Source organism: Cucumis sativus, chromosome 1 (genome assembly GCF_000004075.3).
Source record: "Cucumis sativus cultivar 9930 chromosome 1, Cucumber_9930_V3, whole genome shotgun sequence".
NCBI classification, from domain to species: domain Eukaryota; kingdom Viridiplantae; phylum Streptophyta; class Magnoliopsida; order Cucurbitales; family Cucurbitaceae; genus Cucumis; species Cucumis sativus.
The window spans coordinates 11,338,414-11,357,815 of record NC_026655.2 but is presented as its reverse complement, the minus strand read 5'-3'; the positions used below and the strand labels follow the sequence as shown (position 1 = coordinate 11,357,815).

The following is a 19,402-nucleotide window of genomic DNA, read 5'->3' as shown; positions in this document are numbered from 1 at the left end:
TTAGATTTAATTTTTATTTATATAAAAATGGTTTTTATTTATATAAAAATGTTTTAAAAGAGTAAATAATTATATCTAAAAATGTTATTTTAAAATATAGCAAAATATTTATAAACATGAGAAAGAATTGTAATTGTAGTATCACATAATCAATCTAAATAAGATGTGAATGACATTTTAAGATCATATACCATATTGGCCATTGGTACAACCAATTCAAAGTTTGAATATTGGCAAAAGAAACTACCAATCAAAATGTTGTGGTTGAGTTATGTGTACTCTTAAGTTCTAATAGTTCCTTTAATTTGAAGTACATCTGCCTACGCTACTTCCAATTTAGCAACTTTCCTTGTACAACACAAACTCTACTTCAATGAAAGATCAAATGCCTTTTTCTTTACAAATTAGAAGTTGGAGAGACCAATCAAGTTAACTCATCACTTATAATATATATATATATGTGTACATATATTCCCTACAAAACAAGAATCAATCAAAGAATGATAAAATCGACTTATTCTTACGTGTAAGATTCACTTTTGTCTTTTTTTCAAAAAAAAAAGAAATTTATAATAAATACTTTATCGATTCATAAATAGATGATTTCAATACATCATGTCAACGTGACCAAATGAGTCACTTTTACCAACAACACAACCTACCCTACCACCATACCAAAGTAGTGTATATATATATAATACAACAATGTGAATGCCTTTAAGTTCATCCTAAATTTAATAATTGTGTCCATCAAATGGATTCACCTTTTTCTTCACCAAACAATTTCTTCCTCCACTTTTCCAAATTAATCATTCCCTTTCTCTTACTTTTCTACTTCTTTTCCTTTTATTATTCATTTTCGGTTAAAATATCACTTTCATACTTCTACTTTTAAATTTATATATTTATGTAATTTCAATCAAATTTAAATTTAACCTCTTAAAGTTTTTGTTTCTCTCTCTCGTTTTTGATCAAAATTGGTAATATAGTCTTATTGATGAAAACAAATAAAATATGTAAATTTGTTATCAAATTTTACCGTGAAAATATTGATAATTAATATACTTTTTTTTTAAAAAAAAAAAAACCATGATTTGAAAATAAGGGATAAAAGTTTGACAATATTTTTATTTTCTTTTTATGATTCAATTTAATATACATGCGTCAAAAGAGACAAGTGGACAAAATATATTTATTAAGTTTAGAAAATTTCTGTATGAATTTTTTCTTGTAAATAGTTTTGTTTGATTGTTATTGAAAAAACCTCTTTAAACGTCCATTTTTTAAAAAAAATAGCAAAAATGGGAAATTATTTATAAAATATACTTTCTCTACAAAAAAAAAAAAGTTAAATGAGTTAGGAATTATTTTATTTTATGAATAATGAGTTTAGAAGGTAATTTTTGAATTGGTTAAGATTATAATGGGTTTTAAATAAATTGTAGTTTAGTCACAAATTTTTTGAAAACATACCTGAAAAGTTGCCAAAGAGTATCCTTTATTTAATATATTTATATAGAGGATGGGGAGTTTATTATTTTATGTTCACTAGAAATATATATAATAGGATAGTCTACTAAAATTAATAAAAGAAAGATAAGAGAATTTATCAGGACTGACCAAAATTTGATGAACATTTATCTTATCAATCTTCGTAGTTTTCAAAAAAACATAAATAATCGTTCCATTCACTCACTCTCCAATTTTAACCAAACTTTAAATTCCCTTGGTTCAATTAAACTTCAAATTTGAATAAAGCATTCCTTATAAATATATTAATGGTATTGAAAATGAGTGAATGAGTGAATGAGTGAATGATTGAATGAAGAAATAGTAATTATGAAGAATTTAAAAGAAAAAAAAGCGTAATAGTCCAAATATTGTATGAACTGAAACAAAAGAAGTGGATGGAAGGCGTGGTAAAGTTAAAGGGTTGAGTGAGAGATTAGGTTGATAAATTCACAAAATTAATTAATTGAGAAGAGAAAGAGAAGAAATGAAAATTGTAAGAGCATTGGAAGGTCCCCACCTTATCTGACGCCATGCTTTCTTGGGACTAAGAAAACTCTTTTCTTTCCTTCTAGACAATGGAAACCAAAAAATCATTAGAGAAGAAAGACAAAGAAATGAGTCTTCTCATCCATCTCCTTCAACCTTGATTTCCAAATACAAATGGCTCTTCCTAGTAGACTCATTCAATGCTGAACCACACGCCGATCAGACTCCATTAAACACCCTCTTTATTTCTCACCACCATCACCTCCCTTCCTCACTCAAAAAAAATCATCAACCCCCTTCTCCCTCTCTCTCTTCTTTCGCCACTTGTCCCCAATTTTCTTCCTTTCCTACCCATTTCCCCACCTCCTCCTTTTCTCTAATTTGTATCATTTTACCTATTCATGCCACTAATTTAATTGCCACTGCCTTCGTGCAGAGTGCTTATAAGAGGGCTTCCATCCTGCATGCCCACCAAGTGTTTGATCCTTTGTCTGACTCTAAATTGAGATTCTACCTTCTAAATTCTTGCTTCTCTTTTTGTTTTTGGCTGTTGGGTTGGACAAAATGAGCTATGCTGGAATCGGTATTAGTCCAGGGAATGTCCCTGTGTATCATGGCTCCAATTTGAAGGTCTTTGATAAGAGGGTGAGGGTGGTTGAATTGGTGTTGCGGTTTCTGATTTGTGGCCTTGGTGTTCTTGCTGCTGTTCTTGTGGGGACTGATACTGAAGTTAAAACTATATTTACCATTCGAAAGAGGGCCACATTCACAGATATGAAAGCTCTTGTGTAATCTCTCATTCTCTCTCTATGTTTGTTTCAATCTTGTTACTGCGTATTTTGTTTCTGTAGCTGGTCGGATTTTGGTCCTACGTATTAACTACTACTTCGTCTCTCTCTCTCTCTCTCTCTCTCTCTCTCTCTCTCTCTTTTGTCCTGTTTCTTGGTTTGGTTTGGTTTTACAAATTAAACTATTGGTAGACTCAAAGCTAAATTAAACAAGATTGAAATGATGGGCCTGTGGCTCTAATGTACAAAATTTCCTTTCACTTGTAGGCTATAAAAATTGGCACGTAATTCATTATGGAGGTTACCTCTTAGTATTGACACAAGCTTCTCTGATGCTATGATATATCACAGGTTTTTGGTGGTAGCAAATGCTGTAGCAGCCGCTTACTCTTTGGTGCAAGGATTGCGATGTGTGGTGTGCATGGTGAGGGGAAAAGTGCTCTTCAGCAAGCCTTTAGCTTGGATTATTTTCTCTGGCGATCAGGTACATTTTAGATCTGGGAGATTCCCTCTGAAAATCCAAATTTCTTAGCCCTTTTTTCCATTTTTACTCAGATAACTAGATGACCATATTACCCTAGGAAATTGTTTTCTTTATATGTTTTTTGCTTCATTTTTTTTTTCTCCTGCTACGGGTAATATCTGATTCTGGCCGTGAATAAATCGACTTATGACTTTGGCTGGTATTGTCTGAGGATTCTATTATCATAAACTAAAGAACAAATCACTTGTTGTATGGTTAAAGTAATAAATGCAAGTTCCAACTGAAATTTGGTGCTACCAACCTCTGTCCAAAAAATTTATGTGGCCTACAATAAGTATTCTTCTGGACTTCAGTATCTTCTTATCTTCCTCTCTTGCTTTCTGTCCTTACAATTTTACATATGTATTTTAGGTTTGGTTAAATCAGAATTCCTTTTTTGTTTTTATCTCCATGTCCTTTAAGCTTAAGCTCAACGGGTAGTTTATTGTAGTTCTCAACTCCTCATAGTTGCAGAAGTTCCATTACCCTATAATTCAATTAAGCTTATCCCACAGCCTTGTTCTTACTTAAAAGTATTATAGATTATTTGTTGTTATTGGTTGTTGATACCAAAAGGAGAGAAATTTATTGCGGATTATGGTGGCACTGCAGAATCAGATTAGTTCTATTCTTAAAATTTTCCTTCCAATGTAAATTATCGAAACTCTGCCCAAATACTTGTTTATTAACCAATATTAACTTGTCAGACCCACATTAATATAATACTTGAAGCTTACCTGTGTCGTATTCATAACTTATTGCCATGAAGAGTGGTCCAGATTCTAAACAAAGGATTGTCCAGATTCTAAACCACTTTCAAATTTTGTCACCGAACAATTTGTTTGTCTATTGGTCTCTATATTTTCAATGTTTTTTCTTAAATTTAAAAAGTCTAATTGATTCCTAAACTTCAATTTTGTATCCATGACCTCTTATACAGCATTTCTTAAAATAGACACAATTTTAAGTTTGAGATCCTCCTAGAAGTGAGATTCAACTTTAAATCGGATCACTTAAATTTTAGAAGTTTTGAAAATTTCAGGATATCTAGCTTCAGCCCAAAATTAGAAGTTAAAAGATTCAAAGATTTATCGGACACAAAATTGAAAATATACTTGAAAATATACTGTGTCTTGTACTTACAAGACACAAAATTGAAAATTGAAAGTATAAATATTTTAGATACATTAAACACGTAAGAGAAGAGAATGTTGAAGTTTAACAAGTATTGTTACTGGTGCAGATTATGGCGTATGTCACAGTGGCAGCAGTGGCATCGGCAGCCCAGTCAGCAGTGTTTGGGAAGCTGGGGCAGCCAGAGTTGCAATGGATGAAGATATGCGATCTGTACAAGAAGTTCTGCAACCAAGTAGGGGAGGGACTTGCAAGTGCAGTGGTGGTCAGCTTGAGCATGGTGGTTTTATCTTGCATTTCAGCCTCCAGTCTCTTCCGCCTCTACAATGGAGGCAAGAACAAGAGCAACTCAAGATGGTAAGCCTTTAGAGTTCACAAGTGAAACATTCGAACCTCCGTAGCCTGATCCCCACTCTGAGCTTTCTGTGAGGAAATGTTGGGATTTTCAGTGATTCTGGTTCAAAGAAATGCATGTTAAAAGTGTCCAATTCTCATGAAAAACAATGGTACATCCTTCTTTAGTAATAAATTTATAAGTTGAGGAATAGACTTGTATTTATGAGAATTTTGACCTCCTTCGAAAAAAATGCAAGTATGTAGCTGAAGATAAATGTGGGTCAAAATCAAAGATTGGTCTATGCATATTGGGTGTGTACTAAAAGAGAGAAAGAAATCCAGTCTGGAAACGCAATTAAATTAGAAGCCAAAGTAGTAGTAGAGCTAAGTAGGAGAATTAGATTTAGGAATGATTAAGGTAAAGTTTTGAATTGATGGATCCTCTCGAGCTCAGCAATGCAGCATTTGGTTATAAGATGTTAATTAGGCAGTTGTAGATAGGGAATTAATTACCCTACCATAAATGTTTAAGGTGGATTTTCGAAACACAATGTATTTTTCAAACTCATGACCGAATTTGAGACTTACATTTTGGACTTATTTGCGGTAGAATATTGAACCAAATATTTGCTATATAAATCTCTATACTAATATCTTCAATTAGTTATATCCTAACAAAACTTTTATATCTAATAAACATTTACATATTTATTTTAATAAAATTTTGTCTTAATTGACCCTTTATCTTTAATAAATGTTTATGTATTTATTCTATAAAATTTTCAAAATATATATTTAACTAATCCATCCTATCTATTTTTTCTAAGATTTAAAAACATATACATTTAATAAAGTTTTCAAAATATATATATATAATTTTTTTATTAATTTATTATCTAAAATATGGAAATAATTTTTTCAAAATATCTGTTTTGTCTAATTTAGAAATCATCCTATTTCTTAAATAAAATTCAAACTCTTATCAAAAATTTTATTTTTACTTTTTCTATTGTTATAATTAAAGATTGTCTTTTTTGTTATAAAATAAAGAATAATGAAGTTAAATAAAAACAATCAAACAACACAAAAGAATAGAATGAAAAATAAAAATGGTAGAGAACAATTGAGTAATAAAAATTAAAAAGGTAGAGAACAGTTGAACTCAATTGTTGTTGTGTATCTCAAAGAGGCATCACATGTCATGATATGGGTTACATTATAAAACTCAAATGAGATGAATGTTATAACATAGAATTGAGGGAGAGTTATAGAACTCAAATGAGATGAATGTTGTAACCTATTGTAGGTCATGAATATCTACGTAATTATATTTACTATCCCTTAGATATTCATATTATATAAGATAAATGTCGGAAAAAGAGTACATCATTTTTATATATTAATAACTGCCTCATTAAAAATTTTGCTAGAAAAATTCAATGAAAAAAATAATAGTTAAAGGAAAAAGAGTGCAATACTTCAATTCTTTAAAGACAATATTTCTACCTCTAATACATCACTTGAGTTTTCTGAGTCGTCGCATTCCAATATTGTACCCTAACTTTTCAAATGTTAACGTGGGTAATGCCTTTATGAACAAGTCTCCCAAGTTATCCTTTTAAGAGTTTTAGTGAGATATGTTTGATTTTATTTTCTTTTATATACCCTCCTTTAATGTATGTTATACATGCAATATTGTTCTCAAATAATATTGTTGGTAGATTTTTACTGAAAAACAAACCACATGTTTCTTGAATATGATGAGTCATTGACCTCAACCATACATATTCTCTAATAGCTTCATGAATTGCAAGAATTTCTGCATGATTCAATGAAGTGGTTGTAATGGTTTGCTTTACAAATTGTCAAGATATAACAGTTCCTCCACATGTAAACAGATAATTTGTTTGAGACCTTGCTTTGTGTGGATCATATAAATATCCAGCATCTACATAATCAACTATATCAAAGTGTGATTTGTTTGAATAAAACAAACTCATATCAATCGTCCCTCGAAGATAACGAAGTACCTGCTTAACTCCATTCCAATGTCTTTTTGTTGGAGAAGAAGTATATCTTGTTAATAAATTTACTAAAAGTGTTATATCTAGTCTCGTGTTATTAGCAAGATACATTAGTGCACATAAGGTAGGACCAAGTAATTTTTCATTATCTTCTCGAGGTCGAAAGATATCCTTATTGAACCACCATTGGAATGTAATAGGTGCTAAAAAAATTTCTACATGGGTGTGCTTTGCAAATCAAGCATTTACCCATTGGAAGAGCTTTGGAATGGTCAAAACACACCCATCTGTTTTTGCATATGTTGATTGCTGAATAAAAATTTAATTGGCTAAATGGTTGATTTGGACAAAATTTTGTTTTGTCAAGGTCTTTCGTCTCAAATTCATTTTTGAGATATTCTATTAATTTTGAAAGCTCTTTAGTAGTTTCAATTATATTTAAATCTTTAACATATACGGCTATAATAGCAAATCATGATTGTTATTTTTTAATAAAAATACATTGACAAATTGAATTATTTTTATAATCTTCTTTCAATAAATATTCACTTAAGCGATTATACCACATTCGTCCGGGTTGTTTCAATCCATGTACTGATCTTTGTAATTTGATTGAATATAATTCTCTAGATTTTGAATTATATGATTCAGGTATCTTAAATCCTTCAAGAATTTTCATATAGATTTCATTTTCCAAAGATCCATACAGATATGTTGTAACTATATCCATAAGATGTATATCAAGTTTTTCACATACAGTTAGACTAATAAAATATCTTAATGTAATAGCATCCACTACAAGATAATATGTTTCTTCATAATCAATGTCCGGTCTTTGAGAAAATCTTTGTGCAACAAATCATGCTTTATATCTAGTGACCTCATTATTTTCATTTATTTTACGCAAAAATACTCATTTAAATTCCAAGGTTTTACACCTTTAGGTGTATAAACTATAGGTCCAAAAACTTTATGTTTCGAAAGTGAGTTCAATTCTCCTTGAGTGACTTCTTTCTACTTGGGTCAATCCTTTATATTATAACATTCGTCAACAGATTTAGGTCCAGAATCCTCATTTTCATGAATGATATTATGTGCAATATTATACGCAAAAAAGTTGTTCACAACTACATCAGTTTTATTTCATCTTTTCTCTGTCATGGTATAATTTATCAAAATCTCATTGTTATTTTCATATACTTGAGTCTCTTCAACATTTTTACCATTAGTTGTGTCCAAGACTTCTTCTTGAATGTTCCTATTATCAACAAGTCATTTCGACTATTGATCATTTTTCTTTTTTAAGGATTTTTATCTTTTGAACCTATCGGTCTACCACACTTTTGTTGCAATAATGTTGATTCATTAATTGTAGCAACTTGCTGAATTGAAATTTCAATTTTAGATGAGCATTTGCAGTTGGAATATATGACTTGATCACTTTCTTAGTATCTGTAAATGCATATGGCATTTGGTTTGCTTCACTTTGTAAATGATGTTGTGGTGGAAAAATTGGAATATGTACTGCACAACCAAATATTCACAAATGAGAAATATTTGGCGACCATAAGCTAATTGTATCGAGGAGTATTTATGATAACATGTCGATCTTATACATATAAGTGATGTTGCATGCAGAATAGCATGACTCCATACGGATAATGGAAGTTTTGCTCTCATAAGTAATGGTTGGGCAATCAATTGTAAATGCTTGATAAATGATTCTACCAAACCATTTTGTATATGAACATTAGATAGAGGATGTTCAATATTTATCCCAATTGACATGCAATAATTCATAAATGTTTGGGATGTAACTCACCAGCATTATCAAGTAGAATGTTTTTATTGTATAATCCGAAAATTGTGCTTTTAATTCGATTATTTCGACAAATAATCTTGCAAATACAAGATTTCGACCTGATAATAAACACACATGTGACCATGATGCGTCAGTTAAAACCACGAAATATCTAAATGGTCCACTTCACCATAAATTCGTTCTAAAAAGCAACGTTATCTAACAATCACAATAGTTCTTTTAATTATCTAACAATTACAATAATGCTTTTGTTACTTTTTAATAAAAGAGATGAAATGCATACCTCACCTTCACTTGTGAAGGATATTGGTTCTTTTGAAGTCGGTTTCTTTGAACCTTTATTCCAGCAACGCTTAATCGTTCGTTTGCCCTTGAACAAGTTCCTTTGTTTTTTCATATCCTTAATATTTATTTGGATATATTAGATAGATAATCATTTTTAAATATTGATTAGTCCTGCATTGTGTAGAAGAAATTTCTTACCACTGAGTAATCTGAGATGATGGATGGAATCACTTAGGTGAGTTTGTTGTCACCTGTGCATATCCCAATCAGCAAGGATTAGAGCTTTCTTCGTGTTATTCTGCAGAAATCGACGAAGATATGTTTCCAATATACGAACCCTAGACAGGAGAAGAAAAGGTTTTTATACCTTAATTTTGCCAAGAAAAGGTAAATGACAGAGAGGTCGAGTTTGCAGAGAAGGTTTTTCTTTCACCACTGGTTTTCAACGATTAGGTTGGTGTTGATAAATGAAGATGGATATTATTCCATTTTTTCATTTTCGTTATTCTATAATTAAAATAAAATTGTGCTAGCCTACCCCATAAATCTGCCCCTTAATTCTACTAATATGGTAGATTATACTTCTGTAAAATCATTAAATTTGTTTCTTATTTATGGTTTTTGACCTGTTTTTCAAGGAAACAATTGAACCTAACAAGATACATCAGATACAAATATTAACATGACAAATATTTGATACCTGCAGGCATTACAATTCCACAGAGAGGCACGAAGAAATAGGACATTCGCTCAACAATATATTTAGACAGTTGAATCTTCTTCATCAACAGAGAGTATGTTTGAGTATGTTTATTCATAAAGAAGAAAAACAAAACAATAATAAATACCAAAAAGAAAAGAAAAAAAAACACTGGTTATAAAAAATTGTAACAAGAAATCAAACTATTTCCTTTTTCTTCTTCTATCTTACAACATAAATACAGATCATGTACAGGATGAAGACCTGCAGAGGCCAATTTAGGTGAGGTGGAAGAACAAGAATTACATTTTCAAGTGTTAAATTCTATCAAAATTGGGCCTTCTCTTTCCAGGAGTGAACCACAGGTGACTATCGCATTCACAGCAAAGCATGAGGCATAAATCTCTCCAAAACTCGGTTATAATTCATCTAGTTTTCAGCTTTTGTGCTACAAAATTCTATGGTTAAGAGTGGTATTTTGTTACCAGTTGTGGAGTTGAGCAGTAATGCTTTTTACCACTGGGTGGTATTCAGTGTGCAAATGCTTCTTTGCCTTCTCTGAACCTGGTTCCTCCAGCCACTCCTTGTAAATTTCTTTCACCACCGGATTATCAAAAGGATCTCTCATTAAAACCTGCCACGACATTAACAGCATGACCCAATCGAGTTATATAACACAAGTAGCTCAACTGGACATTGAAGATAGGAATGGGGCTAATTAAGAACATTGAGCTATATTACAATATAAAATAACATCTGCAACTTCATAAACAAAAAACTTTCCTCCCAACTCAAATAGCTGCTAAACCACCCGACCCCATTTAACAGATCGTCCCACATCACAGTAACAGAGTGAAAACATGAAAGAGCTCCAAGTTCAATTGCAGGATGCCAAGCCAGGAAAAAACCATCCACTTCTCTCCCTACCATTCCCTAACTAATACTGATTACCTCACTCCTAGATTTCAAATGGAACAGACCATATGCAAGCTCAACTCAAATCCCACGTAACCAACACAAGTGTGATAAGTAGATCTAGATATATATAAGAACACGAAATGTTTGCTGCTGCTGGCCATCCCAACACAAGTGTTTACTGCTGGGAGCCTACCAGTAGCTTATCAATTCATAAGTTTGTCTACCAGCATATTGCCACTGCTATTATTTATAGTTTGTTTTCTCAAATTTTATCAAGTAGGCTTTCAGACAAATGGTTTCATATCTACTTATGACTTGATAAGTAATCTAGATATATATAAGAACACGAACATTGTTTAGAAGGAACTACCAAAATATGTTCCAGATTGAGCACAGGACGCCATAACGATAAATTCTACATGGACTTACGTTTTCCTGATAAGCAGCTTCTAATAACTCAATCAAGTCCTTTGGAGATTGTCCAGGCTTGGGTTTAATTTGACCCCCTCCATTTAGACAACCTGTTTTTAACAATAATTGACATTAAATATAAGCTCTATTTACCATTCAAACAACTTTATTCGACCACAGTTAATCAGATTGCAGAAATTCACCTGAAGGGCAAGCCATAATCTCCAGAAAATGGTAGTCACATTTTCCTGTTTTTATTTTTCTGACAACATTTTGTAGATTTCGGAATCCATAACATAGTGCAAACTTCAACAAAGTCTTCCCTTCCACCTATAACAAACATAGATGGTCAGACATATGCATAAGATAATTATACATTCACAAGGACTAAAGGAAGAGGAAACAAGATGAAGGTAAGTAATCATATGCGACAAGGTCCACAACTTCAATAATGCAATTCTAAATATGCACGACAGGTGGAACAATAACTAGTGGGATGGGGGGGGGGGGGGTATTATGGGCAAAATTTGGCTAAAACACCACACAAGAATCATATTAATATTTAAGCTTAGACCTCTAACTATCAACGCTTGGTATTTCGAATACTCAATAATTATAAGCCCTTAGTGCCTAGCTCACCTCAAGCGTGAGCTCCTGGAAATCTGAATTTCGAATAAGTTTGAATTCCAAAGGGCCTTCAATATCTTTGCCAAAGAGTATCTTTGCAGCATGCCTAAAAATTGTTTCTGCATAACCACCAGAACTTCCACTAACTCCAAAAAGATGCCCTTCTTCATTAACATTAGTCAGCCTGCATGAAAATAGCCCAGCATGATAGCCGTAGATGTCATTACATAACTAAACTCTAAATTTGGAAAGGCTTGAGAAACTCATTTAGCCTTACATTCTATCCAAAGGGGATTCTTCTAAGCTCTTAAAATCCACCTCTTTCATCTGCAAGCATTGACAAGCAAACAAAAATAAATAGATAAATAAAGATTTGTGGAAGCAAAACGAAAGATGCAGGCATACTACCAAATAGGAAAACACGCACACACACACACACAAACAACACGAGACAAAGGTGAACCTGTATCAATTCTAGAACTTCACCAGATGTCAATACTGAATCTACTTCTGTGATTCTGTGGGCCTCAGCCTCCAGAGTTTTGTTGGCCGAGTCCAACTGAAAAACAAAATCCTCCCTGGCTGCCTCCAGTTTCTTATCATAACAGGGCATCACAGTAACATGGTAAACATCATCTGACCTGCCAAATAAACATGAACCATAAAGAAGGATCAAAATCTCAACCATTCAAGCACTACCCTAATGTCACCGCAAAGAAAATCTCTCTAAAAGGACCTTCTAAGCATTGTTCAAGAGCATGGAAGAGTCAGATATAATTTGTCTATATTATCTCCAATTCTAAGTAGTTGAGAAAATATTTAGGAAATACCAGTATGAAACAGTCAAAAAGCTTCTACTTGTTCATTCTATAAATACCATAACCATATTTTATCAGTCTATCTCAAACTCATCGTTCCACTGTGAATAGCAACCTCACATACCATCACAATTTCCAAACAAGTACATCAGAAAGATCAGGAATAATTGATGTAAAATGCAATTATATTTCGTCAGCACTCTTTGGCATTGACCCTCTTCCAAATGGCACTCTGGACTTTGGAATCATCTGGGAAGTATACAGTTAAGTCCTTGTCAAAGCATTTGACAACTTCATCTCACCTTGCAAAAAAGTTATTTTTACAAATTGTCTGGAAATCTAAGACCCCTTAGAGAATCAATTTTCTGATTTGGATAACCGCTTTTGGATCCCTTATTTGTTTGGATACCCTACAACACAAGTTTCAATCTTACTATTTATCTCCCTCCATTTTTTTTGTTTTTATGTTCGTGAGTGTCTGGACCAACTTAAGTGCATCTCAACTAATTTCACAGATTAACCCGTCTGACCCTACAACATTTGGGTGTCAAACTTGTAGGAAATTAATTCCTAGGGAGGTGGCCACCATGGATTTATCTCCCTCCATTTGTCCCCTATGTTTAGCAAATAGTGAGCATTTAAAGCATTTATTATTTGATTGCTCCTATTCATGCAGAAGAAGTTGGATGAAACTATTCTCTTTTAATCTACATTGGACTTTTGGGCTTCATTACAAGAAAATATTTCTGAGTGTTGGCTGGTCTATCATTACCACCTAAAGCTCAGCTACTATACCATGATCTAATTCAGTCGAGGCATTATCATCAGAAATTTGGTTGAACTATACTATTCTCTTTTAATCTACATTGGACTTTTGGGCTTCAATTCAGGAAAAAAATTATGTGTTGGTTAGTCTATCATTATCACCTAAAGCTCAGCTACTCTACTATGATCTAATTCAGTCATGTCATGGTCATCAGAAATTTGGTCGAACCAAAGAGTTTTCCATGACAAGTCTATAAAATGGTCTAATTGTTTTGAGCTCGTCTTCTAGCTTCTTCTCCGCATACTCAATCCAAGTTTTTTATTGACTATTCTATACAGGATATTTGTTTAAATCGGAACACTTTCATTTTCTCAGGGTAACTTTGTTATTAAGTCTCGAGGGAGATATGATGAGGATGATAGGGGTGTCAACCTAGTTGAAATACCCTAGTGCATCTACTAATCTCGAATTTTCAAGTTTCTTATGCTTATCATGTCTCATTGTAATTTGAGCAATAGTATCCTTTTATTTTGTGATTTTTATCAATGAAAAGTCTTGTTTCCGTTTTCTAGGGAAAAAAAAGAAAAGAAGAAAGAAACAATGCAATTACCTAATACCCAACTTTTGGCACATATGATGCTTGACTATTGATCCAATCATTTGCTGAGGACTCTTCACTGATGATATGTAAGGCAAAATGTAGGATCCATGTTGCTTCTCAGCATAGCATATCCATCCTGAAATCATAGAGATGTGAGTATTTAAGAAGAAAAGATGCCGACATGTAAAAAAAGAAGGTGCTCTTAAATTTGTCAAACAATGATAAACTACAAATCCCAATAGGTATTCCCAAAAGAATGAAATTAAATTCTCATAAAAATCATTTCAATAGATAAATAAAAATAAATCACTTGAAATCATATTAATAATAATTATATACAAATTGTTGGCATTTTGTCCATATATTATTTTGGCATCTTATTGAAAACATAATAAAAGGCAGCCACAGGTATCCCCAAAAACGTTATGAAATCAAATTAACTCATTGAAAATATTTAAAGTAATAAGTCAAAATATATCACTTTAAATCACCGTGAGTCAAATAATTGTGGAGGTGCAGAACCCAACAATTGATCAACACAACCCACCAGCCCCAGGAAAAATGTCAAGAACAAACTGATAACAATTAATCATGGCGTCTTCAATAGTTTCCCATTCCCAGTAAGCTATCACATAAAGATGAATGGATCTGCGGCTGATATGTGGAACTCCTAATCCTCCTCTTGGAAATTCGTCCTAGGATAAATCTGACAGAGACCAAGAGTGAAATTGAAGAATGGTCCTCTCTCTCTCCCTGAGTCTTCAGACACTTGGCTCTGGAGTTTAGAGGAGAATGGGGTTTTCTCTACGAAATCCCTCACAAAATCCTTATCATTGATGGGTTACATGGCCTGTAAAGATATATCTATCCATTTGAAAAGGATAGTATCCCAAAAGATGAGATTCTGTCCAATGTTTATCACAAGCTCCAAAGGCACTCCCTTGTATAAACATCTGACCAAACTGCTGTATTATGTGCAAAAATAAAGGGGAATTGCACAGCCACCTCTTCTTTCAGTGTCACTTTACCAAAACTGGTTCATCTTTCAAAAATTCACATGGAAGAACACTTTTCCTCAAGATGTTCGGATAAACTCCACTTAGTTTCAAAGGCCATCCGTTCAAGAAAGATTGATACTATAGTTGAATTTCACTCTGGCTTTATTTTGGTGGTCAACAAGATTGAAGGGTAATTCTTGTATCCGAACAGATAAGGAACAGGACACTGAATCTTTTCTTACATCCACATCTATTTAGCACTTAACTGGTGTATACTGAGTCCTTTTGTAATTATAGTTTATCTAATATTTTGTCCAATTGGAAAACTTTTTTGTAAACCATTGGGATGTCCACATTATTGTGTAAATTTATTTTATCAAGGAAATGACTATGTTTGAGTTCCGAAAAAAGTTTCATCTGCTTAAGAACCACAACACAGTAGCCCTGGACGCACAAAAGAAAAATACAACAGAAGTTGATGCAGAGGAACAACTACCTGTCTCTGCAGTCAATAGATCCTCCCTCCCTTTTAAAATACTGATGGCCATCATAGGCATCCCTTAGATACACTCATTTGAGAGACAAGTCGTGGGGTAAAAAGGGAAATGTAGGTCCGTCAGGTAACTGGTTAGAAGTCTTCCCCTTTTATATGAAACACATGACCATTTTAATAAAAGATTAACAATCTTGATTCTTGGAGGATTACTCCTTGAGGCTACTTAAGATACATCAGAGGTCCTAGAATTCATCCTAGTGCCACTATTCATGACATGATTGTGGTATAAAATGAGTATCAAAGAAGAGAATACTTGTACATAACCTTTTAGAAATGTTTCCTTTATTACATCTTTTTATGATATTATTCATTCCCAAAGTTTAGGTATTAATAAGATTAGTTCACTTTTCTAGCATTTCCTTTGTGTATTCTATCAATTTTGAAATCTCTAGTTGTAATATGTTAAACCCACAATACTCATACGTACAAAAGGAGGGGCAAGAAGGGAAATGCACAGAAAACAAAAGATCAGAAGACATTGGTAAGGAAAGGGATATTAAGGGACCACAGAAGCTGTTACAAAAGGGAATGTTTTGGGGATCTGCGAGGGCGGGTTTTATTTTGGGTAAAGAAAAGCTGAGAGAAGCTTTTGGAGGAGAGGATCACCAGCACTCTTGAAAGTGCTGGTCATATATTTCTTTTCATCTTTCTTTCCTTTGTGGCTGTTTTTCCTTGTTTATCAAGACTGAACTATTTGCTTCTATTGCCGTATTCCGATCTTGTTCATATTTTCAATCAATATCGTTATACCAGAGTTTGTTTCTCTGTTTGTGGCTATTTTTGTTGGGTTTTTCTGACGAGATTCATTATAAACTGCATGAATCTCGTCAGAATGAATATCCCACATGGGGAATTACACTATTTATCCTCATATTCAGCTGACACCCTTTCCTCCACTCACACATTACAAAATTAAGGGTGTTGAAAAACTCTTATTCCTCTTTTCATTGGTTGCAAAATCAGCTTCAACTCTATCTCTTTCTATTTCTTTCTTCTTCTTTTCATTGCTTGCAAAATACCATTTTGTTTTTCTCTAACCAAACTTAAAATGCACTGTTATTGTTATTTATTTATGTTCTTGGCCATTCAACCAAAACCATCTATAGTGAAATTGGATTTCCTAGCATATGATGTTGCACATGGACAATTTGAAATCACAGAGAACTTAGAAAAGTGAAAATTATAAGTTGCACAACAACCCAAGCATTTATATATATTGGAGTCAAAACTATCCAAATTGAACAACTGGCCCATTTAAAGGCAACTGGCATTATCCCTACTAACTTTGTCCAACCAGAAAAGAAAAGACATTCACCCTCAACTATAGAGTTATTTCGAAAATTGAAAGTGCAGATTTGCACAATTATCATTGAAGTATAATAGCCAAACGTCCAAAAAAAGAAAATACCTGGGCATGCTGACGATATCATAGGAACTGATGACTTGCATTTTTCTTCATTGTCTTGCTGGCTGTTTCTATACCTTGCTATGAACTCATTGCAAGCTTCAATTAAGGTTAAATCTCTACTGCAACTTGTATCAAATATAGCTTTCACTCCCATGGACTTAAAAAATGTCGTCAGTTTCTTGAAAACCTGACCAACCCCAAGCACTTTGTAGTTAGTTTCCTTGATAGAGAAAGGCACTTCAAGCATTTAATGACATAAATACAACATCGAGAGGCAGCACCACAGTAAATTAGATTTCCCCTCTAGCCCCCCGACCTCTCAAAAAGAATATATGCAGTAAATTAATTACAATTATGGGACAAGCAAAGATACATATAACAAAATTTGAATTTTACCTTCAAGGGAGAGATACCAAAATGGACAGCAAGTGAAGCTCTGGATTGTGGTGATAATGAGACAATTACAACCTTTCCTTTGTTTAAGTTGGAAAGAAATTCGTCCAAACTTTGCTTCTCCAGCATGACAGTCTCAGCTGATGTTACACAACCACTACAGTTATACATAAAAGCAGGTCTATTACACATCATCACAAGGTAAAAGATGAGAAATATAAGGCAAATCGAAAGAGAAATAAATCATGGAAGAAGAAAATGAATTCAAATAGAATATTCCAACTTTCCAACACAATATCATGAAAACAGGGAGTTTCCAAATTAAATTTTTAACAGATAATCTGATAAGTGGTTGATCAGAAATTCACAGTTTTTCAAATACTTCACCTACTATCTAAAAGGTTTCAGAAGTTCCTTTGATTTTGTTATCCATATTCATAGAGAACGAGCAAGTTATATCAACGGAAAACAATACATAGAGAGAGAAAAAATATAACATCGAAAATACTTCAAAATTCATTTAAAAATTTTTGTTTAGCCAAAAACCACTTTGACCTTAAAAAATTGTTCACAGCATAGATAGTCAAAGTCACCTGCATGCTAAGCAATCCTTCAGTGAAATCTTAACTGGTTCTGCTTTCAATTGCATCCTAGAAGCCGAAACCTAGATATGCAGAAATGAAAGAAAAAGTAACAAAAAGAGAAAAGCAACATATCAACAAACAGAGAATTCCTAAAGAACCACTCAGTTTTTATACGTGCTAATTACTAGAGATTACTGAAAGCATATAATGACCTGCAGCTTTAGCAGCGATAGGCACAACAAATCGAAAAAGTACCTCAACTTTATCCGGCTTCGTGGCAGTGGCTTTAAGCCCCTTGAGAGAAACTATGCATGCCTGAGAAGGTGCTATGAAATCATTCAGATCCCCTATCCTCAATGTTGCCGAGAATTTCTCAGACATCTCCTAAACACCCAATTCGGAGTTAACAAAACAAATAAAGAAGAACCCAGTAGCTAGGCACACAAAAGGAATCACAACTGCATCAATACAAGAAAGCAAACCTTCAAATGAAATTTAGGGTTTCAAAGCAGGAAAAACCGTTCAAAGGGAAAGAGAGAAAGAGAAAAGAACAAACTTAAGCCGATCAATCAGAGTCCGAGTCGGTGATTGTACCAGAAACTCAGGACGGTGAAATCACCGGCAGGTAATGAAAACGATCAGAATCAGGGAAATAGGAGAAGGGTCTTGGGGAGAAAATAGTGGAAAGAAAAAAGAGGATAGATATGGATGTATCGGAGAAGAACGGATTGGTGGTTGGCGGCGCACCGATGAGGGGATTGTAAGGGAAAGAGGCTGAAGAGGAGGTGGGTGGGGAAAGTGCGGGGAGAAAGGGGAAAAGGGAAGGAAAGAGAGAATTGAGTGAAAGAGAAGGATGGTGATGGTGGTGGCGGTGGTGGAACCTAGAAGAGAAGAGGAAGACGGAGCTGAGTGTGGGGGTAAGTACAATCGAGAATGGCAGCCAAAACCTCCAGAATAGGCGGAGAATCCTTTTCGTTTTACACCATACTTCTTTTAAATGGTTCACTCTCGATTTCATTTTTCATTTTCTATTTTGTACTTTTTTTTTAAATAATATTTGGGTGTTTCCTAATATTTATAAAAATTAACTTATAATATAATATAAATAAATAAATTAGATATTAGAAAATTTTTAAAATAAAAGATCCATATCCCATTTATTTGTAAATGCATTTATTGGAAAATCCATTTATACGAGTGTATTTTTACTATTCCAACTAAGCTCTCTATTTATAAAAAGAAAAATGTAGTTGCAAATTTAGCCAAAATAATTAAATATATTATTTACATTTTAAAAAAAATGTAAATATAGCAAAATTTGTCAAATTTTATCAATGATATAAGTCTATCACTGATAGATCATATTGTAAATATTGGTCTATCATTGATAAATCATACAAATCTATCAACGATACAAGTCTATAACGATGTTTTGTTATATTTGTAATTTTTTTAAATATTGTTATATTCTTAATTATTATTCATAAAATTGTCATCAATTATAATTACTAAAAAAATGGCAAGTATGTGATGGATTACTTGGTCACTCAGAGATGATTTCTCCATATGTAAATGGTGTTGGATGATTAAGGAAATGACATATGGTGGACACTAAGCTTATCAATGTGCATCTATATTAATAATATGAGTTGAACTCAAATAACCTGCATTACCTAACTCATATAATAAGGATTAAGTTGGGTTAGGTTAAA

The 19,402-nt window shown here is 33.0% G+C and overlaps 2 protein-coding genes and 1 long non-coding RNA gene across 5 annotated transcripts; 1 reads left to right on the top strand and 2 right to left on the bottom strand.

Annotated features, from left to right (window-relative positions):
- Window positions 1–2,039: 2,039 nt before the first annotated feature.
- On the top strand, window positions 2,040–5,071 carry LOC101216559 (CASP-like protein 2B1). The gene is made up of 3 exons (XM_004139482.3): window positions 2,040–2,786; window positions 3,138–3,270; window positions 4,553–5,071. Exons 1-3 carry the CDS (start codon window positions 2,563–2,565, stop codon window positions 4,802–4,804), a joined length of 609 nt encoding a protein of 202 aa, XP_004139530.1. The 5' UTR covers window positions 2,040–2,562; the 3' UTR covers window positions 4,805–5,071.
- Window positions 5,072–8,630: 3,559 nt separating this feature from the next.
- LOC116401757 lies at window positions 8,631–9,604 on the bottom strand. The gene is made up of 2 exons (XR_004214116.1): window positions 9,109–9,604; window positions 8,631–9,025 (listed from the first exon to the last, which is right to left on the bottom strand). It is a non-coding gene; the product is annotated as an uncharacterized LOC116401757 (long non-coding RNA).
- A 40-nt stretch (window positions 9,605–9,644) lies between these two features.
- On the bottom strand, window positions 9,645–18,693 carry LOC101216310 (protein NAR1). Of its 3 annotated transcripts, XM_011656634.2 has the most exons (12): window positions 18,173–18,693; window positions 17,946–18,074; window positions 17,700–17,770; window positions 17,110–17,263; window positions 16,714–16,900; window positions 13,761–13,887; window positions 12,030–12,207; window positions 11,844–11,893; window positions 11,579–11,750; window positions 11,143–11,269; window positions 10,958–11,049; window positions 9,645–10,244 (listed from the first exon to the last, which is right to left on the bottom strand). In XM_011656634.2, exons 2-12 carry the CDS (start codon window positions 18,069–18,071, stop codon window positions 10,092–10,094), a joined length of 1,437 nt encoding a protein of 478 aa, XP_011654936.1. In that variant the 5' UTR covers window positions 18,072–18,074; window positions 18,173–18,693; the 3' UTR covers window positions 9,645–10,091. The 3 variants fall into 3 exon arrangements, with proteins under 3 accessions (XP_011654936.1, XP_031736116.1, XP_031736117.1); XM_031880256.1 differs by lacking the exon at window positions 18,173–18,693 and having other exon boundaries at window positions 17,946–18,166; XM_031880257.1 differs by lacking the exons at window positions 17,700–17,770; window positions 18,173–18,693 and having other exon boundaries at window positions 17,946–18,080.
- Between the last annotated feature and the right edge of the window lie 709 nt (window positions 18,694–19,402).